Source organism: Anser anser, assembly GCF_964211835.1.
Source record: "Anser anser genome assembly, chromosome: 4".
Classification (NCBI taxonomy): domain Eukaryota; kingdom Metazoa; phylum Chordata; class Aves; order Anseriformes; family Anatidae; genus Anser; species Anser anser.
In genome coordinates this window covers 9,209,141-9,235,276 of record NC_139724.1, presented here as the reverse complement: position 1 = coordinate 9,235,276, position 26,136 = coordinate 9,209,141, and the positions used below count along the sequence as shown (strand labels likewise).

The window sequence follows — 26,136 nt, the reverse complement described above, 5'->3', positions numbered from 1 at the left end:
AAGTAACTCTGCAGGGTGACAGGGTAGTCTCACGAGTGTGGTGCTGTGTGTTTGGAAGGAGGTGGTAGGCGCAGAGCAGGGACGCGTGGTTGTTCTGAAAGCCAGCATGCAAGTCTTTTTGGCTGCCATTAGAAAAGACCTCTTCTCTTTAGTTTTCCACCATTGCCACCCGCTGCAGTCTCATCTTCCATTGATTTTCGTTCTGTTTCCCTCCACAGTGCCTGCGACAGATGGGGAAGCTCATGATGGAGTGCTGGGCCCACAACCCTGCGTCCCGGCTCACGGCCCTGCGAGTCAAGAAGACGCTTGCCAAAATGTCAGAGTCGCAGGACATTAAGCTCTGATGGAGCAAAAGACAGCTCTCGTGAAGACCCACGGAAACGGACTTTCTCTTGCAGGCAGAAGTCGTGGAGAGGTACCAGCAGTCCTCACTGATAAGTACCTCGAGTGCAGTCGTATTTAAGAGCAACTGTAAGTTTGTTTGACAGCTTTTGAGGAGACTGTCCTTGGTAAAAATCAGCTGAATTTTGACATACAAGGTTGGAAGAGGCTTGTCTGTCCTTGTTTACACGGGGAAATACAGTTTTAGTAACTGGTTTAAGATTATGCATGTTGCTTTCCATGAAAGCCACTTATTATTTTATTATTATTATTGTTATTATTATTATTTTGATTGTTTAAAAAGATACTGCTTTAAATTTTATGAAAATAAAACCTTTGGTTAGAAGTAAATAAGATGTATATTGTTACATTAAAAAAAAAAAAGAAAGAAAGAAACTGTGCTGAAGATGAAAGCAAAGTGACTTTTTCATTTATGAAGAGACTCTTGCACTCCAGCATTTAAAAAAGAGAGAGGGTCTGTGCAGTTTAGGGAAGCTGCAATGCAAACCATCCTAAAAGCTGCCTTCCCACAGCCCTTCGTATGTGAGTTGTTCTCCCAGTATAGATAGAGCCCAAATATTTCTCCACCATTGTAGACACGGGTTGATGAAGTCTTGTGGGTGGGTTGTCACTGAGGATATCACACTTCACTGAAGACCATCAGAATCCATGTGAACGTGGCAGGCACGGTGTGAGTTGTTTAAGAAGCTCTTTGTGCTTCCAGGAAATCTCACGAAGGTGGTACCAGCATGATAAACAAGTGCCCTTCTTAGTTTTCTTTTCCACCCACTGCAGAATGAAACATTTTGAGTGAGTGGAAACAAGAGGAGCAAGTTTACACACTTGGATCTGCTTACTAGACTTTTGTTAATGAGGGAAACTGCTGGTAAATGAAACTGCTGGAACATACAAACAAGTCCAGTGGGTAGGAGAAAGTTCCTTGTGAAGAACAATTATTAACTTCTTGTGTAAAAGTGAAGTATCCGTGTACAACCACAGCTTGAAAAAAAAAATAAAAATCCATGTTCCCTTTTTAAGGGAAAGCAAAGACCTGAAAAAAATCCCATTTATTTTGGGTCAGTCCTTTTTGCCACAAAGCACAAAAAGAGCCCCCTGGCTGCAGCAAAAGCTGGCATGGAGGAGGAGTTTGGGACTTGGGCGTGCAGCACAAGCTGGGCCCCATGCTCCTCTTGGGCTTGATGCCCTACGTCCAGCCACAGGCAGGACCTCCAGTGCTGGTGTTGGACCACCTCAAGGTGATCATCACTTCAGTGAGGGTTGTAAAGAAACACTTCGTGGCTGGTTCTGTGGGACAGACACTGTCTCAGAATTCATCCCGAAACACCTCTTCACTCTCAGCATCACCAGGGCACCACACACTGAACATTTTGGCTGGAAGTTAAGCTGCCTTATTATTTTGATGGCTTTCCAGCAGCCTCGAAGCCTGCACACTAGTGGCAGTCTGCACCACCAACCTGGGGCTGTGTAGTATCTCACAGCAAGAGGAGTTTTCAGAGGAGAACAGCAGGAAACAATTTTCCATCTTTCTCCATTCCTCCTTCCTGGGGCTGCAACAGCTGCTGCAATGTTAAAACTATAGAAGGGGAAATGAGAGGTAACAAGATGACAAAATATTCCCTATGAAGTATTTTCTTTGGAAAGGTCTCTGTTCTTCATCAGATTATCAAAGATGAGCTGTGTGGGATCTGCCATTTTACTCTTTATTTTCTTATTATTTCATATTTTAGCCCTCCTATGTCCTGTTTCCCTAGGTAGTGTTCAGTTTAATTTTGAAATAGGTCCTTACAAATGCTGCTTTGATTATGCTAAACCTATTTCAGAACTGAAATACTTGTCATGCTGGATTTATCCTCAGCATTTATGTAATGCTGTTTTTTTTCCTTCCCTTTTTGGACAAAACTGATGTATTTGTGGTAGGTAGGTAAATATAATTGGGGTTTAGCTTCGTAGCTCCCTGAAGGTATTTTTCTAGTTTGAAAAATTACCATTTAATACTTTCAAGCTAGTGGAGAAAAATGCGTGAAGTTCAAGAGAACCAGCAAGACCTACACGATTATAGGTGTTAAAGTTTAATCAGAGGATTTTCATTAATTAGAGTGCTTTCTTTTTTTTTTTTTTTGCTTTCCAGTTTCCCTATACCCAAAAATACAAAGCAACACTAAAAGAAAATCTCTGAGAATTAATAGTAAGCCAAATCCCAGCCCCAGAGGGGAAATGCTGGTTTCCACTGTCTTTAATAAACAGAATGCTTGCATTAGTGAGGGCTGAATTTGCTGCCCTCTTTGGGTGCCTTCGCTTGAAGACCTGTGGCCAAAAACGTACCTTTTTGTCTTAGTGACTTGAGTCAAAGGGTTTCCATATTAACTCATTTTACCTTTTGCCTTCATGCCCTTTGCCTTATGAAACAAACTGAGTCCCAGAGGAGCTGGGTTTTCTTTGTTCCGTCAAAGCCAATGAGAAATGCACCTATGCAAGGCTGATGGCCAGGGCTGGTCCTGCCATGGCTGGCGAGGGGGTAAAACTTGTGGAAATGGGGACATCATGCTGATTTCCTAGCAGTAAGGGGTAGGCTTCATCAATCCTACACAAGGCACCTCCGAGCCCAGTCCCTGCAGGTCACACAGCAGGATGCCTTTCTCCTGCTGCATTATGTTTCACATCTGTTTTGCTCAAATAGATTTCTTTTTAACATTTTTAATTATCATTTATTTCCCTGGAAGTGTTTTGGTGGGGGTTTTGCTGCCTGGTGATGACTCCTGCCAATGGTTTGCTAGATGTACTGCCCCTCCAAGCCCCCAGCACGTGCTGTCAGTGTGCTGTGAGAGAAAGGTCCAGGCGCTGTTTTTTCTGAACAAGTCTTATTTTTTTCAGTCCAAGAGAAAGGGATCTAAGATACTGGTTGATAGGTTACATAAAGTGTATATGTTAAGTGTTCAAGTTTATGTGTTTTTATATATATATATATAAAATATATATATATTCAGTTGGGAGTCTGGAATAACTCCAGTATGTGGATTAAGAGTAAACTATTATGGAGGATAAAGCACTAAATAAAACATAATATTTATTTATGAAAATGCATAACTGACAAATCACTGCAACGGTGCTATATAGGAAAATATATATATATATATATGAGGAGACACACATCTGAGAAAGCAGGGGTTCTGCAGTTATGTAAGTAGTGCCTGCCTATTTTCTCCCTAGACTCAAAAGGTGAGATTTCCCTCTCAAATCTCCTGCCCAGTATAATCAATGATACTGTAAAATGATATTCCTAAGGCCAGAAAATGGCCTGAGGCAAGCTTGGAAGTCATTTCTTTTAGCACGGTGACATTTGAGTTGCCGGCTGCATGGCTGACTTTATGCAACACTCCAAATGAAATTATTATGGTTTGAACGTGTCTAGTGACTACACATTAGTACATTTATTTTACCACTTCTGTAGCCTTTTAATGTCTCTTCCAGATTTTGGTAGTTTCACAGTATGTTTTGATTTGGGCTTCGAAATCAGTGGTGAAGATAACCATAGTTTCAGTGCCCACAGGTTTGGAAATCCAGTTTTCCAATGTAAATCACTGAGGGAAGTTTAGTGTCTTATTGGCATATAGTTAAGATGGCATAGGTAAGTGGGAGAAGAAGTTTAAAAAAAAAAAAAAAAGAGGAAGAGAAATGCCATCTAGCAACTGCTATCCTTTCTCTAGCACAAAGTTATTTCTATTAAAGAAAAGGTTGATGATATATAGACTAAGAAACTACTTGGTGTTCTTTTTTGAGAACCAGTGCCTTATCAAACCTGTAAATACTGTAATTAGAAAACTTGGGGAGCAAACTGTTCTATTGTATTTGTTCAAATTGTATATGGTTGTTTTAACATTCCCCAAATAAAATTGTTTCCATCCCCCCATGAAAGAGATTGCTTTTATTTCTGTTTACTTTTCATATATTTGAAAAGCACTACCTTCGGGTTTCATTTCACTGGTTAGATTATTTTGACCATGACACATTTTATTTTTTTTTATTTCTCTAAGGTTTGCCTTTTGAACAAAGAAGTAAACAGTAAGACGCTGTGTGTTTCCACTGGCATTAAAAAAAAAATAAAAAAATCACTCCTTTCACAACTCAGTGAAGAGAGAAATAGCAATTAAAATAGTGTTATCACTAATAGAGCAGTTGCTTGCATTTTGTGGCTGATTATGTAAATCTATAGAAATTTGGCATTTGAATAATATTTTTGTGAGCCCCCCCCATCCCTTCTTTCCCCTATGTATTTATGAATTATCACTACTATTTTTAATAGCACAAGAGGCACAGAAGGTAATCTGTGCACTGACTGATGCGCAATTTTCCAGCCTTGTGCTTCAGAAAAAAATAAAATAAAAAAAAAGTTGCAGCTTACATATACTGCATCAGCTGAAACATGGCAATGCTTAGTGCTTAGAGGCATTAGAGTGCATGTATCTATACATTCATATACATAGCTGTATATATATTTACTTCCTGTGCTCTCTTCTCTTCTGCACTGCCACGTTTCAGCATGTATCGTGTAGCTCAGTGTTTATGAGTGTGTATCACCTTGCCAGTTATTTTCAGAGAAGCCTGTAAACAGCATTTTTCTTGTTGAGCTGCCTTTTTCCTGTGACTGCACCTTGTCTTGTGGTGGTACAGCTGGCTATGCTGACATTACATGGTCCTTGTGATGTGTTGTGTCACCTCCATTTGTCTCTGCCTTTCTCTACCAGCTCTGCCTCTGGGTCTTGATATTTTCTAGGTTTGGCTTTTTGGGGCAGTACTATACTGTTCTTATTTTCCCTCCTGTTTGCTAGGTGTCTGGCTATTATTTAACCTTGGGCTTAAATACTTGTATTTTCGTAGAATCACAGAATGATTTGGGTTGGAAAGAACCATAAAGATCAGCTACTTCCAACCCCTGCCATGAGCAGGGACACTTCACACTAGGCCACGTTGCCCAAAGCCCCATCCAGCCTGGCCTTGAACACTTCCAGGGATGGGGCATCCACAGCTTCTCTGGGCAACCTGTTCCAAGGCCTCACCACCCTCAGAGTAAAGAATTTCTTCCTTATATCTAACCTAAATCTACCATTTTTTAGTTTAAAACCATTCCCGCCTTGTGCTATCCCTCCACATATATCCCTGACAGAGTCCCTCCCCAGCTTTCCTGTAGGCCCCATTTAGGTACTGCAAAGCCTCCCCAGAGCCTTCTCTTCTCCAGGCTGAACAACTTCAGCTCCCTCAGCCTTTCTTCATCGGAGAGGTGCTTCAGGTCTCTGATCATCCTCGTGGCCCTCCTCTGGACTCGCTCTAATGCATCCATGTCCTTCTTGTGCTGGGGGCCCAAGGCTGAACGCAGCTCTCCAGGAGGCTCTGAGTAGAGCAGGAGAATCACCTCACTCACCCTGCAGGCCACACTTCTTTTGATGCAGCCCAGGATACGGTTGGCTTTCTGGGCTAAGTGCACATTGCCAGCTCATGTTGAGCTTCTCATCAACCTTCACCCTCAGGTCCTTCTCCTCAGGGCTGTTCTCAATCCATTCTCCACCCAGCCTGTACCTGTGCTTAAATCTTCTTCAGCTGCAGGTGTTGCCGGGACTGTCCTGCTTTCATTCATGGTTGACAGAGTCATGCTACTGTCCCCAGCCAAAACTGGAGCTCAGCTTCCTTGTGCCTTTTGCTACACGGGAAGGAGAGTTGCAGTCCCACCTTCAAATACAGAAACATCAAGAACAGACCTTCCAGGAGTCTCAAGAAAAATACCAAGAGATGAGGTACCTCGAGAAAAAAATCCCTCTAGATAAGGAAGAAACTGCTTGGACAGGGCAGAGACTGCAAGCTGCAGCAGATACAATCTGCAGGGATGTCAAAAACCCCAGGAAAATTCAAGCTCAGTAGTACACACAGACAGGACAGGAATAGTGGGATGAAAGGAAAGGAGCTTGTCTTCTGTAAAAGCTAAACATGCAAAGGGAAAACTGGAAATCTGTCAGACACCATGAAATATACAGGCAGTGACTGGTATCCAAAGCAGGCATCTTCATTTCACAGACATAAACCCTGCCTGCAGCTCAGCTTTCTTAAGCCAAATTTACCACAGAAGTTACTCCCCGTGCCCCTTAGGCTACAGATCCTCCTTTTGTGTCATGGCCGCACGTCCTGTCATATGTAATCTACCACTTCCTGTGACAAAGAGGATAATCACAAGATTGAAAGAGAAGGGTGAACAGTTCGCCTTCCACACTGCCAAAAGTCCAGTGGCTTTTGGACCGAGTAAACACATCACTGGAGCTTGTGCTGTCCTCGGTGTGCCTCAGCAGTGCCCAGTGTTTTGCCTGCAGTGTTAGGCCTTGGCTCTGTAACAGGCCGGTCCTGCCAGGCCCCAGCTCCGGCCCCGATCGCTGCAAGGGAAACCAGGCGAGCCAGGGCTGCACCCAGCCTCCCGCAGAGAGTTACTGCAGGCTACGTGCAAACAAACTGCAGGAGCCAGCGGGCGGATTGCCCACATCCCACTTGTGGCAGAGAAGCCGGGGAAACGGAGCAGCCATCCCCCACTGGTGGCCTTGTGGTGACAGGCTTCGCTGAGGTCTGCTCAACAGCCCAGTGGTGTCCCACACAGGCAGAGCAGCCCAAGCACTTGCCACTTGGCCACCACTGGAGATCACATTAGCAATGTCTATAGGAGGAAAGATGAATAAAGACACCTTAGATCCCAGGAAAAGCTTTCTGTAATCCAAGCACAGGGGCGCCTGGTTATTTTAAAGGTGTGACCTATTCCAGCTGGCCTTCAGGGCCTGGCTGATATGCTGATTGACAACGTCCCAGCTTTTTGGGTTGTTGGCTGTTTTGCTTTTGCACATAGGCCGCTATATTACCTCTGTTGTGGGCAAGGTGAGCTCCTCAACCCGTGGCTTACCCATCGCCGAGGGGCTGGTGGCAAGAGAGGACCATTTCCCCACTGCCACCCCATGAAGGAGCAGCCACGTGGCTATTCTAGGAATTGTCTCTTACAAATTTGTACAATTTAATACTGAGCACAGCATGTCTAAAAACTGGTGAGAAACAACCATCTCTGATAGTAGGGGATGGGTGCGAGAAGGATGAAAATCAGTATTTGGCCATTATAACCATCTAACTTGGACATGAGCAGGTGTCCACTAGACAGAAGCACCCACACTGGTTTTAGTTTGCCTCCTGGGCTGCTGCCTTCGTACTGGGCTTCTCCCGTCCATAACCGAAGGGCTGGAGGTGGGGAGGGCAGTGTTGGGCTCACCAGGCAGCCAGCTCAGCACCTGAGGATGTGTTTTCCTGTCTGTTGCTTTTCTCCGCCTTTGACTGTGGCAATGAAATGAAAACCCCAAGAACATTGCCTGGGGTGGTTGCTCCCTGGGTCTTAGTCTGTTTTCCATGGGAAGATTGGCTTGAGTTGAGAGCTGCTGTCCTGAACAGCATGTTACAAGATAGACTGCATCACAAAGACATTTTATGCACAGAAGCATTTCTTTTGAGCAGATTTTTTTTTTTTTAAGAAACTAAATAAAAGGCTCCTCATTCCTTCCAAGCTTCCAGGAACTAAACAATTGAACACAAGGTAGTGGTGTATTTTTTTTTCCAGTTGCTTATAAATATAATTTATTACCTGTTTAAAAATTCTTTCTTACACTTTGTACATGTCAGGCTGACAGAATAAATGCAGGCATTTACAAACAGAGGGAAGGAGAAAAAGGGAGGGGGGTAAGAGGCACACTCAGAACTAGTAAACCACACCTCCACTGTACAGCAATACAAATAATGCAATGGCTAGCACTTATCTGGTAGTAAGTCTTTAGAAAAGGAGTTGCATAGAAGATACAGCAATAGGGAAATCAAAACCAAAATAGTTCTCCATGTCTGAGTAGCAAAGAAAACAAATCCCACAAACCCTGGCAGAGCTGCAAAGCTGAGACACGTGAACAGGAGGGAGAAACATAATACATCTCGGCCTGGGTCGCACAGGCTTGTTATTTCTTATGGGCCCTCCTTCCATGCTTTAGAAAGGTACCAAAAGTACAGTCTTTGTACTCTTCAACATTAACAGACAGAACATATGTTAGCAAACAAGTTGACCACACAGGTGTACTGAAATGTTAATGCCATAACTTCTCAACTGCGTTACGCACCCTGCTTAGATGTAGGGTATGGACTCTTTGGGGGTGTTTTTTTCCAAGGTGACTTGCAAGCTAAATGGGAGAAGACTGTTTTGCTCCTCATTCTTTCTAATTTTGTTTACTTTCCAGACTGATTTTGCTTTTTATTCTTATTGTTTAAGCTCTCAAAATTTACTGGCAAGCTGTAGCAAGAGCCAGCTGGCAGCAACCAAAGAGGCCGTGCAAGCTTTTCTCATCTATGGGCTATTGTCCCACCAGCTGCAAGCCAGCAGCTGGAGACCAACGCGCGAGCCCTCAGAGAAGCACCTCACCGCTGTGGGATGTCCCTGCATGACTACACGTGACATCCTGCTTCTTCACGGCCTTCCAGAAGCTACTTGCCTGCCATGGCTACAGGATGCTCTTGGAGAAAAGGCCTTGGGTACAGTGCACACAACAATTAGTTTCTTTGTAAACAGCCGAGGGGACTAAACCACTATTAAATACATTTAACCAGCATCACGGAAAATGTGAAATACCTATTCAGTGATAGAGGTTAGTGGAAACTCTGAATTATCATTGCTTTTTTGTACAGTCGGAACTTATCAAAGGACTTCCAGGTAAAGGTATTTTTCAGATTTCAGGGAACAGGTGCCAAGCTTAAAGGACAAGTAAGTAAATAAACTGCATGATCCTCTTTCAAGCAAGGAGCTTGACCTACCAAACTTGAGAGCTCATTTCTGTGGCTTTGGTTCAAATCCAACTCTATTTCTTTGCCAGTTTTCACACTGTTGGCTCTTACAGCACTGCCTAAATGACTTTGCAGTGATGATACCGCACTGAATTTTCACCTTCACAAGAAAAGGTTGTTCATAAGAGGATGCCCACGACTCACATCAGAGCTAAAAGCCTCCAGCAGTAGGTGTCCTTTATTTTCTCTTCTCTCTGTATGTATATATATTATACACATACACAAACTTTGCATTTCTCTGAGAATCCCACGACAAAGAATGTCAAAGATACATGCTTCAGCATTTAAAAACCTGCAATGCAGCTAAATTTATGAACTCAAGCTTTAACACACAAGCTAGGAATGGATTGTGGTGGTGACGCCAAAGTCAATACCTCATTGGAGCCCTTGTGGGAGAAGGGCCAAAGGTTTGGTTTTCATCTCTGCACCACCTGATATTAAGCAAGCCAGCCTGCAAACAATTAGTCACTCTGGGGCCAGATAAGAGCCAGAGTGATACTTGAAAAGACTTCTGAACAGTTGACAACAGTAAGATAGTTGACAAAGTGCCCTGGCCACGGGAGCAAAAAAAATCAACAATATCATCTTGTTTAAAACTAACCTCAGGGCTGCGGTACCTACTTGGCTAGAGCATACAATGGTCTAAAGGCCCTCCCCCTGCCCCCCCCCCCCCATTATTGCCCCATTCCACCCCACCCCCCAAAACAAGAAGAAAAGGAGAACCCAAAAGAAACTATTTTAGGTAGCAATACGAGACATTAGGACACTGTCCACAATGACGGGCTTACAGCATGTAAATACATTTATTCTATATGTAAGCAACAGAAATAGCAAGAAACCCAAGTAACAGACATGTTTTGCTCTGTGCGCATCCCAGACTCCAACATGTCTCATGAGTGTCTGCATTTCTGTCAGCGATTCAGAAAAGTCTTAGTCTCCCATGGAAGCAAATCTTGACACAAGAGACCCTCACTGCCTCAAAACTTTCAGGAGTCATTAAAACAATACTTAGATCTTGCACTGTTTGGTGTGATACAATGGATTGGCTGTGTCAGTTTTGTTTTTTTTTTTAAACAAAACAAAACAAAACAAAAAAACCAAACTTACCCTATACACTGACAGCCACTTTTACAAGAACACAACACAAGAAGAACTGAAGAAAATCAGGTGAAAAGGACTGCCTCCAATAGTGTTTCTAACTCAGAAATCAAAGGTTTTCCTTGAAGTCAGTAGATATTTTATATATATTTATATAATATATATATATTATTTATATCACTAGCAATCAACATGTAACGAAGAGATGGTGTGAAGAGCAGCAAAACTGCTACAGCACGCAACCGAGGGTGGACAACCAAAAGGATAAGCACTTAAAAAAGTAGCGACAACCGGAGGATAAGAAGCCTGCAGTCATTTTCTAAACCAAACGCGCTCACCTGACACGGAAAACATTACAATAACTCGCAGGAGCTGGTCCTGCCTGCCAAACCGATGGGCCGTTTGGAAGAGCCGTCCCAGGGGAAGCCCTTCTTGCCGGGACGATGTTTCTCTGGCCAACGAAGCCGTCGTGGTCGCGATCGGGCGCTGCCCCACGAGATGGCAGTGTGTCCACGCACTTCAGGCAGAGGGACCACCAAAATGCCTCGCCAGCACGGCTGGCTGGCCCTGCTCCCCTCTCTCCTGGCTTGGGGGGACACCAGGGGGTCCAGAGCCCCGTCCCAAAGCCCTCTCCCCAGCTGCGTGCCCTGCCACGAGGCTTGGCCTCGGAAGAAATCGAAAAAGAAGAAGAATGAGTGCGGGGAGCTTTAGCTGGGGAGGGAGCTCGTGCGAGCAGCGATGGCAGAGCTGCTGCGATGAGATGTGGATCTGCGGAGGAACCGAGGGGCAGCTTGCGTGGTCCCTGCAAAGGCTGACGGAGCAGCGGAGGGAGAAACTGTCCCGGGACAGCAGCAGGCAAGGAAAGGTTTCTGAGCAGGCAGGATGGAAGAAGACCAGCTCCATCTCCCTGTGATGTCCCCCACTGCCATTCCCTGTGGATACTCCTCCCTCCATATAAATCCCTTTTAGAGCAACAGAAGGATAATGCCCCAGATTCAGAATATTTTAAGAATATTAATCATCAATTTCCCTTGAAGAGTGCATTGGGGGTGGGATAGGTCAGATAGCTGGCAAAAGGAGCATCGTCGTGAAGTGATGCAGATAGCTACGGGACACTTCTCTGCAAGGCCCCAGGGAGAAGGGCGCACACGTTGCCCACCTAGCAAAATAACACAGTGTACACAGGGAGTACAAGTGATCCTGGACGCCGGATAACAGACTGAGATGAAAAGGGGAAGGAGCTGAAAGTTAAGATCATGCACCTGCCTTGGAAGAGGAGTCACACGGGAAGAATGCACAGGAACGGTGAAGAAGCACGCACTAGATACAAGTAGTTACACCTGAACAGGGCACAGGAGGGAGAAAAGCTAAGACCTGGAGCTGTATTATAGCTCCAAGATGGGTAAAAAGCTGCAGGAAAAGGGCAGAGCTGGAAGCCCCAGTCGAAGCCTCCTGAAGTTGAAAGCAAGATTTCCATTAGCATTGCAGAGTGCTGCATAAGCTGCCCAAGGTGAAAAACTTAATGGATGTTTGTGGAAAGGATGCCCTTGGCATCTCCGTGTTCACAGAAGGAGGGGATTACACAGGCAAAATGTGCAACTTTCAACTGATGTGGAAAGTTAAAATTTATGTCCTCTGGTCCCTGGATTTGACTGGAAGTCTGGTTTGCTAGCTGCTGGGTAACTGCTGAGAAAAAGAGTGCTTTGTGAACACTGCCCAGCGTGTAATGAAAGCACCGCTGGTGTCAGGGAGCTGAGAAATTAAAAACAAAACATCCCAAGCCTATGGAAATGTCAAACGGGAAAAAGGTCAGATGAAATTTTCCTTTCATTTTGACCAATGACATTTTCAAAGTTACCTTTAAAGGCGCAGTTTTGAAAGCCTTGGGAAAAGCAAACAAACAGACACACCAAAAAAAAATGACAAAAATAAATAAATCCAACAACAAAAACCAGCAGCTCAGGTCTGAGGAAGAACATGAAGTGGGAACACGTGTGGAGCGGATGGACTGGGGAAGAAAGTGGGCAGAGGACAACCAGGGCTGGCAGTAAAAGCACTGCGATGCGATGCGCTGTGCTGTACTAAGTAGTCTTTTCACGGAGCAGAAAATGAAATATATTTGCAGTGACAACTGATTGAAACAATAGGTAGCTCCTTTTGCCAAGCTCCCGTATCCCCTGTTTGCGGTGGCCAGGAGGGACGTGGCAGAGGGACAAACGCTCCTGGTGGGATAATACAGAAGACATACGGAGGCCACACTGAGCACACAAATCGGGTGGTCAGCATCAGCACCTCCATATGTTGCATGCCTTCGTCTGTACTGGTGGGCTCTGCGTATTTGGACTGGGAGGATGGATGGGGCCAAGCAAGACATCACAGCCATTTAGGGCCAGGACTGCTCCCAGGACAGCAGATCGGGGTGGTGCCAAATGTCCTAGCTGGCTGCAGAGAGGGGTGCAGGGCTAGAGCCTTTGCAGGCACAGCTCAGTGACTTCAGTGAAGCATCACCAGTTTGCACCACCTTTGCGGCAGGCATTGAGCACAGCAAGGACAACACGGGGTGAGCAACCCTTGTGGGCCGGCAGAGGACTTTGGAGGATGGCTGGAGAAAGGAAGGACAGCCGGCATACAGGGTTCTTCTAGCATCTTAGAAGACCATCAAGAAGGGGAAAACAGGCTCAACAAAAATGGGAACAACTCATCCTGCTGCTGACAGAACTACAAATAAAGTAATAATGATAATAATAATAATCATTATAATCCTTGCACTAGATACTAATTAGTAAATAATTATCATAGCAAATCCTCTTTTTTATTTTTTTTTCTGGGTTTCTTTCCCCCCCCAACCCCCCAACTACTCGGAATTGCATATCTGGCCCCACCATATCACAAAGGGATAGAAAGGGTCTGGTTACACTTTGAATTGAGAAAAATTGACTCCTATCCTACAGTCCCCACTGCCCTACAGCCATTTTCCACAAAAGCTCGGTGGGGCTCCCTCGGGGAAGGATGGGAACGGTACATGTGTTCCTGCTTAGCACCCAGAGTACCTGCTTTCCAGATGCACACCTCTTAAACACAGATTTTTTTTTTCTTTTTTTTTTTTTTTTTTTACAGGTAGGTCTAGGAAACAGAATAATGACAGGAGGATCATTGTGAGACAATCGATGCGTGGAATTGTAGCCAAAATCTGAATTCACCAGAAACCAATAATCTGAAATAGCCACAACCAACTGTCCACAGCCTTGTCTAGAATGGCTTTAAACAAAAAATATAAAGAGCCATGGACAGTCTCCTTACCCCTGTCCAGAATTTGATGTAAACAACATCCATAGAAACTGGGATTGTTAAGAAAGTTTATCCATATATCTGGATAGCAATAAAAAGCGTTTCCTAGGAAACTGTAAAATCCTGTACCAAGCAGTGTACAGCCAAGCCAAGAGGAACATTAGGTTGATTTATATTTTCAAGGTACAACTTTGCATGATTTCTCTTAGATCCTGTGATAATGTACAAGGAGAGCACATGTGAAGGTCAGGGCTGTATATTTTTTTGTTTGTTTGCTTGCTTTCTTCTCTGAAATGTCTCTTGTGTAACTCATTGGTCTGGGTTTTCATTTCAATTTTCGTTTGCAATAACAGGGCTTTACCGCTCCCTGTGTCTGTCCTTCCTGTTCACGCCAAGGCTGCATCAGTAATTTCCTTCTGCTGCCAAAGAAACCACGGTTTCGTGTCTTCCCATTTCTTCCAGAACTGCTGCCAGCATGCTCAGGTTGCCGTCGGGGAAATTCTGGGCTTCCCAGAGATCCAGGATCACCCCGGTGGGACTCGATTTCGTAGCAAAATAATTTAGGTACCTGCAACAGGCCAAAAGGAGACTTGTTTTTATTTTTTTCAGCTGCATGAATTTATACCCAGATTCGTCCAGGTTCAGACCATCCCCAGCACTGTCAAGGTGCTCATCCCTTGTCTGATCACTCTGACCAGCCTGTAGGTACATCTGCTGTCGCTCAGCTCAGCAGGGCATTTCTGGGGCCCCTCTGGCACACACCTCCGAGGGAGTTTAGCTTGACCCTGCTCACCTGTCCAGTTTCAGCTTGTGGGCCAGCATCCTCCAGTCATGGCCCCTGGTCTGGGGCGCATCCAGGCTGCTGCAGAGCTTCTGCCGGATCGGGAGGGGGATGCTGAATGCGTTGGGGCCAACTATCGTGGTGATGGTGCCTGCTGAGTCCATGACGGGGTAATCGATGCCAGTTGGCTCCTGAGGGTGGAAAGAAGGAAAAAAAACCACAACAACACCAAAACAACAACACCAAAAAACAACAACATCAAAACAAAACAAAAATAACAAAAAACCTCCAGCAGTTTTGCTGCTGAATGCAAAAACGATCACAGAAGTGTCTCCCCTAAGACTCATTGCTTTTACTTGCGTTAGAGGGGCAGCAGCGTTCTGTCAGTCAAGCATCTATGTTAGCAGAAAAAGAGAAATATTTATAGTCAGCTTTGGGTAGACAGCAGATTTTTATTCTATTTTAATTTTTGAGGGCAAAGATTACTGTAGCTAGACAGCATTGTGCCTGGCTTAATTAATCACTTTCTGGAAATAAAGATCAAGCACTTTGACACATTTCAGAGCAAATTACTACTACCAGGGCAGAACTGAACTTTCCTGGCTAGGGTGAAAAAATAATCTCTCAGAGGTCAACGAGAGCTGGTTAATTATTTGGGGCAGAAGCCTGGAAAAAGAGGCAGGAGTGACTTGTTCTCCTTCCACAGCTCCTATTTATGTTTTCAATTTCTCTCATTTGCAGTGCGACCAGCCTGAGGTGATGCTGGCAGAAACAGGGGAAGCAGCTTTGTCCCTGCCTCTGCTGGAGGGAAGCAAAATACTCGTCCTTAAATGTCAATTTGTTTGTTCCTCCTTGAGCTGTCTGGCTGTTTTGTGTCAAACTGGCTTCTGGGAAGGCACCATAAAACCTGAAACTGTCTCGAAATCAGGCAATGCCCTGCCTTGCAAGCTGGCCTGGCCAGCCCCACCATTTCAGGCCATGAGCTGTCCTCCTCCTCCTCCTCCTCCAGCAGTAGGGGCTGCCCAGGAGCTGGCAAAAGGACACAGATGCCACCACAGATGCCTCTAGGTTCACCTGTGCTGGTGGGTCAGTGGCTGCAGCTACAGGGTGGTGGATGTTAGCATCACAGACAGTCCACCTTCCCTTTTTATTCCTGCCCACGGCACGCAATTGACACATTGAGATACTGTGGTGGTGACCTAGGCACCAGAAGAAACTGTGAGGAGCCACAGTTAAGTTTCCTAATGCTTTGCTTTTCCAGGTGATTTCTGCCATCAAACAAGCTGAGATTTTGTGGCTTTATTATTATTATTATTATTAATTATTTTTGGTAGAAGTTGACCCAGTCCTGCTTACTAGCCCTTAGCAGCCCAAGGTCCTCCTTTGGGCTTGGGAATGTCAGTTGGTGTCAATCACAAGGAGCAATTTTGCAATGGGCAGCCTTGATAACAGCAGTATTATTCCCTCCCTCTATTCATCCCTGATAGATGCGATCACAGCACAAGACAAGAATATTATCCCGTTTCCCCTGAATCTATTACCAGGCCCTATTACACAGAAGCAGCTGAAGATGATTATAGTCTGTATTTGCATTTCATTAAAGTTACTCTCAGTTCTTTCTCTTCTCCGTTAGGTTAAATTAGAGATTACCTCAATGCAGCACTTATTACAATAATTGTTTATGATACTTGTTTTACCATCTGTCTTTAATGCTGTGTTGTCCCCAGCTGAATATGTAGCTTTACACCCAATAACCAAGCAGATGTTATGGGTAATGACACACACTGCTGGGGCCCTACGTCACCAGTAACTTTTGTCTGTCACCTCCCAGCCCTTCCCAAGTCAGTAGCCACTGAGGTACTGGTGCCGCAGGATGAACTACTCCAGCTGGGTGGTAAGGATGCCTCTAAGTATGCCTCCTCTGCTATCTACCTAGCGACTCATTTTCAAAGGGATTTGGAGACACAGATGAAAATAAATTAGGAAGGGAAATAGTAAACAGAAGTGGTAAAAGATGAGGATGTGATCTAGGTTTGCTGTGGGAGGTGGTTTAAATTCCCAAATGCATTTTGCCTAACACTAAATCTTTATAAAGAGAAGGGAGCAGCCTTCGAGCAGGGTGAATGAGCTTTTGGGACCTGGGGCAGTTTATAATGCAATTCTATTCTGTTTCTCTGTGTTGGCCCAGTAGCAGCTAAGGGATGACAGTGACCTCAAAATCAAGGCAGCACCCAGGAGGTACCGGGCACAAAAGCCACCAGCATATCCACTGAAGTCGATGCTGCTTCACACCTGAATGCATCACTATTTCTCATCTCTAAGCTCTGCTGCCCCAAGGAGCTAAAATTTTTCAGCTATGGCAAAGATGCTCCAAAACTTATGATCATTTTTCTACTGGAAAATGTCAGCCAGCAAAAGAAGAACTGTCAAAGATAATAGCCATGATTTGTAGCAGTAGCAAAGTCTGAGGGGAAAAGTCTGTTGCAAGTAGACCATCTGGTATTCCCTGTCCGGGAGCCAGGACCACACAGTGCTTTGTGAGAGGCATTAGGGAGTGGTAGGCAAAGAGCTCCTCCACGCAGACACGGAAAGGGGGTACCAGCAGGGAGACCATCACTGCCTCCCTCCTTGAGGGGAGGTGCTCCATGCCAGGTGAGAGGATACAGAGAGAAACTAAGGGAAAACGCAAGAGGAGATATAAAGCGAAGGCTTAATCCACCCCTTCTGTTCGTCTCAGCAGTTGGGAAGAAAATGGGAAGTACAAACCAGGTAGCAATGGGAAGGGCTATACACCCTTAGCCCTCCCGTGTTTACACACTGATGTCTCTTACCTCTGACACGGAGCAGTTCAGCTGGAAGATCTGCCCTTCTCCTTCGACTTGCCGCACGCAGAGTTTGCAGACCAGCTCCAGGGTATTGAGGCTGAACCTTTCCAGAGTGAAGGTGCAGTGCAGGTTCCTCTGGCACCCGCTCCAGATGTGGTAAAAAGAAATCTCCTGCAGGAGAAAAGCAGGAGAAGAAAAAAAAAAAAAGTAAAAAAAAAAAGTCAAGGAGGCTTTTTTTTTTTTTTTAAAGTATCAGTCATTTTCCACAATCCCTTTTCAGTCGAGGATTGGCTCAGCTCCCACATGGCCTTGAGAAGAGGGGAGTGGGGCACCTCGCAGGACCAGAGCACAGATGCTGTATGACTGGAGATGGTCAGCTCCATGCTACTGGCACTGCAGATGCTCCGGGAAAAAAATGTCCACACTTACTGTTTTTTAAACCATATGTCACTGTATTTCTTTAAGCCTCTCCACTAGGATGCAACGTTTGTGATGCTCACCTGGTATTTAGCCAGCAGTTTGCTCTTCCAGAGAGAGTGGGCAATGTCATGAATGGACAAGCGGAGGTTGTGGGTGCTTCCCTTAAAATGCAAAGTTTTGGGTTCCTCCAAAAGCTGCCCACCCATCTGCCGCTCGAGCTGGAGGACCTCCTGCAGGACGGCAATAACAAGAAGAAAGTGGTCAGGTTGTGTCAAGACAACATTAAGCCATCAACACTGGTCTGCTGATTCCTCAAGTCTGACTGCTGTGCATGCTGTAACTTGTATGCTAGATAAAACATGCACAGATGCCTCATGGCGTTACATTTCCCTGTGACTTGCACTAGTGGATCTAAGGATAATCTCCTTGTCCTCATCACACAACAGCAGCCCAGGAGGGATACAGGCAGCCTTGTCTCCTTTAGGAGACACACCGTTACCTGTCATGTCCAAGGTACAGCAATCTTAACAGCATGTGATTATACTGAATGCAAAGATTTTGGATATGGAGATATATCCATCTTCTCCATTGCTCACCAAACTGGACATCTAAAGCATCTTTACTATTTTGCTTCAGGAAGTTCTTATTTGCATAGGTCCTGCTGATATGGGACCTGTGGATGCTGCTGATCCGGCATCTGGCAGCCTCCTGGCAAGCTGCTCTGTGACAGATCCGTACAGACGCCTGCTCCGAGACTAACCATTGAGCAGGATGGAATCAAAACAAGAGGAAGACACGATGACATAGCATTTTGTACATACAAATACATAGGTTAAGGGTTACTGAGATATTGATTGTGTAATTAAAACCTACTAAGCCAAGAGCCTGGTCATTTTCTGCAGCTAAAAATAAAGACATGCCTCTAACTAATGAGACCACAGTGGACCGTTGTCTACAGAGAAACAGCCTAATTGTAATCCACATGGAAGGAGCCAGTACAAAGGCACCTACATGAGCTTCATTAGAAACAAACACTGCCAAACTCAGTCATATTTAATTACGAGAGCCAGCCAAACAAGCAGCCTCACACAGCCAAAGCCAATCACATACAGAGTGAACACACGCAAGGAGTGCAGGGGCACACAAAACCGGGATGCTAGCCCAGGCTAACTAAAGGAGCCTCTGATTTAGCTAAGGGTGAAACAAGCTACTCTTGATCATGTTTGGCATCTAGTTAGCATAACAGAAAAGCCTATGTCCCCAGTGAGCCCAGTACCTGAGAGATCCCAAAGCTAAAACGATGTTTGCTTATCAGCCATTAGAGGCAAAGAGAGAGAATCAGGAAACCTTTTAGATTAAGGTTATGCCAATGAGTCAGTTCCAGTGCCCCCTAATTACCTCGTCAAGACGTCTAAAGAGCAATCGATAGCAATTATCTGATTACTGTAGATCTTCATTATGTTCAAATTACCTCCCTGGAATGACCAGAAGGCTGGCGGCAGTGTGTGCGCTAATTGCCGGCTCCCGCTCTCCACCCACGGCCAGCCTCGGGGCTGCGCTGCCGTGGGGACAAATATCTCAGCATCGCAGATCCGGGTGCCTGGTGTCAATATCCTATCATCAGTAGCCACTCTGGTTCACTGTAACCTCTCCAACTGGAAGCCCACGCTTCTCCCATGCTGCTCAGCTAATTAATTCAGGATTAATTTGTAGCCACCATCACCCTTAAGACCTGCTGGTGAGCTTGAGCCATACGGCGTTTTATTTAGAGCAGTGCTCATCCTCTTGGCTGGCACCTCCATTTCCCTCATGAGCTGAAAGCTGACCTAAGCATCACTCATCCCATGCTGTGGTGGCTCCTGCCACCCTTCCCATCGCCTCTTGCCTCCCCCGCGAGCCAGGACTTGTGTCCTATGCTCTTCCCAGGAGAGAGAACTGCACAAGACATTGCTCCCTCAACCGCAGCATTGACACAGCCACGGCCTGTATTTGGAAATAGCTTCCTCATTAACGGAGTACAAGCATGCAACAAAAAAAGGCACCTTTGTTAGAGGGACAAATATGCATTAAATAACTGAGAGAAGATGACGTGTCTGTTATGATTTTTTTTTTTTTTTGAGAACTGTTACCGCACAGCATGAAGCAGGCTGGGGGAAGCCACCCTGCTACAGCCTAAATAATTCACTTACCCCTGGTACGCCTGGCTGCTCAGCCACCACACCCAGCTCAGACACCTCAATCTCAAAGCCATACGCGAATAAATAGATGGGAATAAATCAGCAGGATTTCTTTGTGGCTATGATATTATTAACTTGTTTACAACAAACTAGTTAGAGCATCCCCCTTTAAGTGCCTTAAAAAAGAGGCTAGTGCTTTGGGACATCACCACCCTCACTCTTCCCCAAAAAGCCCTTTTGTGAGCATCCCATCTAGGCATCACAGTCTATGGCCTGGGTCTCCACAGGGCCACAGTGCTGGCGCTGTCCGGCTTCCCAACCCCAGCAAACCAACCAAGTTTATCCCACAATAACCCAGCCATTATTTACACTGAGTCTTTGCACTTCCCAGCTGCACCATGAGCCCCGGTGGCTCAGCAGTGAACTGTTACTCTGCACAATCAGAGGGTAAAGCCTGCGGAATAAATGCTGTGTTTTATATACAGCAACTGCTTGTCTTTCTTGGGTGGCTGCTAGGACCCATTCAGCGTATGGCACACTCACTCCTAGCTGTAAATAACAACAGAATGCATTCAGTTGCCTATTAGAATAAATACATAATGATAAGCAACATCTCACACTGCTTCTCGTTCCCTGGCCTTGCCTTGCCCAGGGCAGCCCCATTTGCACACCTTGCCCTCCATGGCCAGCAGCTTGCCTGGTGCGGGCAGCTTCCTCACCTGTTAAGCCTGGTAGACAGCTAAAAACATCACACCCTACAGGCTGCTGTGAAGAAAATGAACTTCATCCCAGCCAAAACCATCAGCATGCTCAACCCTTTCACCTAGAACTGGCTTACTAGATTTGGTTTTAACTTTCACCTTCCCCAAACTTTTTATTTCCAGAAAAATGTAAGTTATAGCTTCAAAACACTTTATGGCCAGCAAGTAGAATCATAGAATCACAGAATGGTTTGGGTTGGAAGGGACCTTAAAGACCATCCAGTTCCAACCCCTCTGCCATAGGCAGGGACACCTCCCACCAGCCCAGGTTGCCCAAAGCCCCATCCAGCCTGGTCTTGAACAGCTCCAGGGATGGGGCATCCACAGCTTCTCTGGGCAGCCTGTTTGACTGCCTCACCACTCTCAGAGTAAAGAATTTCTTCCTTGTATCTAATTTAAATCTCCTCTCTATACTGTTTAAAGACATTCCCCCTTGTCCTATCCCCCCACCCCCTGACAAAGAGTCCCTCCCCAGCTCTCCTGTAGGCCCCCTTTAGGTACTGGAAAACCACTGTAAGGTCTCCCCAGAGACTTCTCTTCTCCAGGCTGAACGACCCCAGCTCCCTCAGCCTCTCTTCACAGCAGAGGTGCTCCGGCCCTTTGAAGTACTTGTGTTTGTTCTGCAAACCCCAGCTATCTTGGTCTTGAACCCAGTGTACAGCAGCTTGTGTGTGCGGCCATCCAGTCTTGGGGTGAAAGCGCCAAGAGGAACAGAATTAAAAAGAAGTGATAGGTTCCAGCATGGAAGTGGCCACTCGACTTTGCTCAGTGACTCTTTCCTCCCCAAATTACAAGCCCACTTAACCTGCAGCTGAAGCCCAAGAATTGGCCAGCTCCTTTCCCAGACGTTCAATGCAGCTTCTCAAGTGAAAGATGGTTTTCAGTTATGTTACTCAGCGCCTCTCCTGATCCCTTCTGCTCTCTGAATTGGATTAACGTTACCCTGCAATGTTCCCTGCAGTCTATTAGAAACAAGCCAACAACTCTTGAGTAACACCTAATCCAATTGGCCCAGCTCTGACTGCAATCGCTATCTGTTCAAGGCTCTGCCAAGTCACTTATTATTCCCTCAGGCTGGATGGACCCCTGGAAAATCATATTACACAGCACAGGGCCCAAAGAGCACAGCCATAAAGCCCTCATGACTTTCGAAGCATTTCCACTTGATCGGTACAAAAGATCCTTTCCACTTTTGGGGACAAAAATTTCTTATTTATAGAGAAAATGCTCCTAGTGTCCCCACCACAAAGAGCAGGCAGGGCCTTGGTATTGGGCAGTATTTGGGGTGAAAAGATACGGTGGCATTTGCAGTGATGGAGGCCGGTGCACTGAAAAACAAGAACATCTCCCCAGCAGCCTGTGGGGGCTTATGTCTGGTCAGTTCCCACACGGCGCTGATATGACAAACTCGTGCATGGCACAAGGATGCCTCTGCTTAGAGTGAGCTTGTTTTGCTGCACAGAAACATTTGGGAAGTCGCATTGGCCATGCTTAAAGGAAAAAAAAAAAAACAAACACCTTTTAATAACCTCCAATCTTACACGTACAGTTGGAGCTACATATTTTATGAGTGCATCTATTATAGATACCATCTGTATAAATACACATTTATAAAGAGAAATAGCAAGTATGTTTATCTATCTGCTCATCTGTATGTGAGGGAGTACGTGCGTGTGTGTGTGAGAACGCTAGAATTATGCAATGAGGGTAAGGTGTACAGTTACAGAAAGCAACAGCTTCGATTTATTTTAGTGGCAAATTCCTAACACAAAATACTGCACACAAAAAGGTGTAATGAAGCAGTATGAAAGCAGGCAGTGATTAACAGCCCAGAAGCTTATTTTATCATTATCAACTATTTACAAAGAGGCATTTATATGTTTTCCCATCTCTGGGGAGCTGGCACTTAGCATTAAAAATACATGAATAACGAATGAAGCCCGGTGTACCTTATGGCCTTTTAATAATGCAAAAATCTTAGGATTCAGGATATGATACAGGTAAACAAAGGAAAAAATGCTGGCAGGTGGAAAACAGTTTGGCGTGTGTGTGAGATCCCTGTGCAAAGGACAATTTATAGTGTGCGGGGGTTAAACTGTAAAACAGCAGCTTGTTGTCAGGCTTTTCTTCTAATCAGAAAAATAATCTATGGAAAAGAAACACATGCAGCGGAGGGGCTAGTCACTGCTTTGCTAGGATGAGAGAGGAAAAGCAAGCATGAGAGCAACAACCACCTTAAGGGCATCCTGCGTGTCATCGAGGCAGTAGACGCGGATGTTGTACTCCAGCGAAGAGCAGGACAGTGGTCCAAAGATGGCCAGTTTGAGACGTTTGGCTGCTGCTTTGGTGATGGACTGTCCCACCAAGGCGTATGTGCTGAGGGTCTCTGTCAGGATATGGCAGGCCTCGGGGTCCAGCTGGATGTAGCATGGGGTGGTGAAGTTTTCCTCCCCGACTACCACCACATCCTAAGGGAGAAAGAGGCCACATGAAAGATCCTGACCTGTCAGAGTTGCTGTACTTGGAGACCCCTTTCAAGCCTGTATGATGCTCAAAGTCCTTGCTGCCTGCATGTTAGATTAATCAGATAATAAATATAAACAAATAACTGCCCTTCATTCCCTAAGCATGACAATAAGGTGTTATAAAAACTCAAGGAAGCGAAGTAACCTCTACGATGGCCAAATGCCACATCTACATGAAATATCACCTGCTGCTTCATCAGAATAATCCTCCGTGACGAGACTGCAGGGTGAAGAAAAAAAATACATACAGCCTGAATGCAAACAGCCTCCTCCCTGCGCTCGGAAGAAAACACCTCTCCTGCCAACTTCACTCAACCCTGCGTGCAATGTCTTGCACACAACACAAGGAGCTTCCAGTGGTTCTGAGAGAGAGCAGGAGCAAAAGGGCAGCAGTGGCCACCTCTTACGCAGCCACCATGCACCACATCTCATTTGCTTTATCCCTGCTGCCTTGAAGTCTGTAGCAGTGGGGGTATAGCAGAGATTTGGCATTAAACTTGGTGCCTCTGGCCTCTCGGAAGGTGAACGTGTCACATTTGCAGGGGTGGCACGGTCCTTCTTGAGAGCAGAAAAGGAGGTGCCACAGTGCTGATCGCAGTGCTGGCACCAGACACAACCTCTCTGTCAAGGGCAGGGAGGACAGAAGAGAAAACAAAGAGATGCCAGTAACACAGACACAAATAAGGAACACACGTGTGGTGCCAAGAGCCAGGCTGGTAGGGTGCATATTGTTTGGCCAGACAGACCTGTGTTCACTGCGTGAGCCCTCCCAGTGTGAGGAAGTGCTGGTGCCACGGGCAGGGGGACAAAGCAAGAGCCTTGCAAAGGCCCTGCCGGACAGGCCGCTTTTGGCGGCTGTCGGCCCAACTGCCTTCAAAAGCCTCCCTGCCCTCACAAAACCTACCAGTAGGAGAAGGTGCCCTTGCCAAATTAATTATGTGAGACCAAACTGGTAGCAGCAGGTACCCAGGAGCAACCAAGTTCTTCAGGAGGCAGGACTGGAGAGCTGGCCTGTGCCAGAATGGCTGAGCCCTGCCGCAAGCATCACTTCATGCTCCAGTTGCGGTGTCCTTCTGCCGCCCCACCATGGGACAGACATCCTCCTGCTGCACTGCTGGCAGGAGACTCTCACCAAGCCTGCATGGCCTGGCAGTGCCCACATTAACAGGGTGCAGGGCTGGGGCTGACTGCATGAACTGAATCAAAGCAGTGCTCCACCAACATCTTAGGAGTGAAAAAGAAGAAAATAGCAAGTCCTATAAATTTTAATAAGCTGGTTGATGTCTTGGTGTTGAAGCAGGGGATCATTTGCAGCACTATTTTCATTTTCTTGCAAACAGACTATAAACTAGGGGAATTGAAAGAATTCTGTAAAAAATATTTTCTTATTTCTAGAATTGAGTTTCAGTTTCAGTTGTTCTTTTCTATTTTGCCTCTTCTCTTCCTGGGAAGAGAACTGCTTTTCAGTTGTTATTTTTTATTTTGCCTCTTCTCTTCATTCCCTCCCCATCATTTCGGCTTAATAACCTGCCAAGACCAAAAGCTCAAGTGCCAAAATCCTGCAGCAAGGCTATGCTTCATGGAACACAGCAGGAGGCACCGGGACTGCCCCCAGAAAGCATTTCTAGGGGCACTGGGCATCTTGGACAGCCGGTGCAGGCTGGAGGCCCGTAGACTCACCTCCCACGGCCCTTGGGCAGCCTGGTGCTTCAGGTGGATCTGCCAGTCGTCCGTGTTGGGTTCTGCGCAGTGGTGCATGGTCAACACGACGGGCCGGGTTAGCAGCGCTCCTGGGGGCCCACAGCTCACCACCGGCGTCAGCAGGGTCTGGCTGTCTTCTACAGGAGGCCTGGCGGCGGGACGGAAAGGTGGATGTGTGAAGGGTGGGGGGGAGAAAGGGCAAAAAGGCACATTAAGGTATGTAAAGTTAAGGTATGTAGAAAGAAAAAAATAATCCTTCTCTTACAGGGTAGTTTGTAAATGATTGTGTGCACGCCTTAACTATCCCAGACCGATTGCCGAGGAGTTTAAAGCAGAGGAAGCATGAGTGACTTTAACTACCCTGACATCTGGTGTACAACAAATACAGCTGAATGTGCCTCATCAGCTACTTCTCTAAATAACAGAGAGGACAAATTCATGATCCAGAAACCAGCAAGCAGGAGATTAAGTGTTGGGTGTGATCTGCACTTGGAAATCTGGGTCAGTCCACGGGACCTTGCATCTTCCACTCTGGCTGGAGGTTCAGTCCAGTTGCATATGCAAACACTTTGTATTTATACCTGGATTGGTTTTAGGGGGATTAGTTGAGACAAGAGTGGATATTGTTGACATCTATGGAAAGAAAGAATAAAAAAGTAGTAGTAGAAAAGAGTAAAAAAAAAAAATCTTAGGGAGAACAAATCAGGACAGAAAGCTCTGTTGAGATCAAATTTATTACATCTACTCTGGGTATCGCTGGTACATCCACAGGCATATCCTAATTTTGCCCACCTTAACTCACACTGAATAATCCATTAGTCCTACAGAAAATGAAAGAGAAACTTTTGAAAAATCCTTTTTGAAAGTGGGATGAAGGCCTTTTTGAAAAGTGTCTCTTGTTCATAAAAATGTTGGAAATTTTCATAACATTTTGGAAAAAAAAAAAAAAAGGTCCGACATGGAAAAACTGAAGTGTATGCAAATCAGTAAATTCAGATGATATGCATCTGTGGATCCTAAAGGAAATTAACTGATGAGTTTACTAAATGACTTAACAATTGTTTCTGAAAAGCCATGGGCTGGAAACAAACAGCTGTGGTATCTGTCTTTCAAAAAAACTAAAATATAACAATCTGGCCAGCTATGATGAATCACACTGGTTGTTTTAGCCTAAAAAACAGTACATAAGAGAAATAAAGCATTAGCACACAGAGCATCCAGTTCAGCTCCTGCTGTATACTATGGGGATCTCTGGATTCAGGTTATGAA

The 26,136-nt window shown here is 45.5% G+C and overlaps 2 protein-coding genes across 21 annotated transcripts in view; one reads left to right on the top strand and one right to left on the bottom strand.

The window, feature by feature from the left end:
- The window catches only part of BMPR1B (bone morphogenetic protein receptor type 1B), a 265,345-nt gene extending 261,206 nt beyond the window's left edge, over positions 1-4,139 (top strand). For all 15 annotated transcript variants that reach the window (XM_083834570.1, XM_083834576.1, XM_083834577.1 and 12 more), the window contains one exon: positions 219-4,139. In XM_083834570.1, the coding sequence (XP_083690696.1) occupies positions 219-344 (126 nt within the window). In that variant the 3' untranslated portion in view covers positions 345-4,139. The remainder of the gene's footprint in view (positions 1-218) is intronic.
- Positions 4,140-13,832: 9,693 nt separating this feature from the next.
- Positions 13,833-26,136, bottom strand: part of UNC5C (unc-5 netrin receptor C) — a 250,700-nt gene continuing 238,396 nt past the window's right edge. For all 6 annotated transcript variants that reach the window (XM_083834564.1, XM_083834563.1, XM_083834566.1 and 3 more), the window contains 6 exons: positions 24,847-25,015; positions 22,876-23,109; positions 17,784-17,933; positions 17,290-17,454; positions 14,471-14,649; positions 13,833-14,245 (listed from right to left, as the gene is read on the bottom strand). In XM_083834564.1, the coding sequence (XP_083690690.1) occupies positions 14,080-14,245; positions 14,471-14,649; positions 17,290-17,454; positions 17,784-17,933; positions 22,876-23,109; positions 24,847-25,015 (1,063 nt within the window). In that variant the 3' untranslated portion in view covers positions 13,833-14,079. The remainder of the gene's footprint in view (positions 14,246-14,470; positions 14,650-17,289; positions 17,455-17,783; positions 17,934-22,875; positions 23,110-24,846; positions 25,016-26,136) is intronic.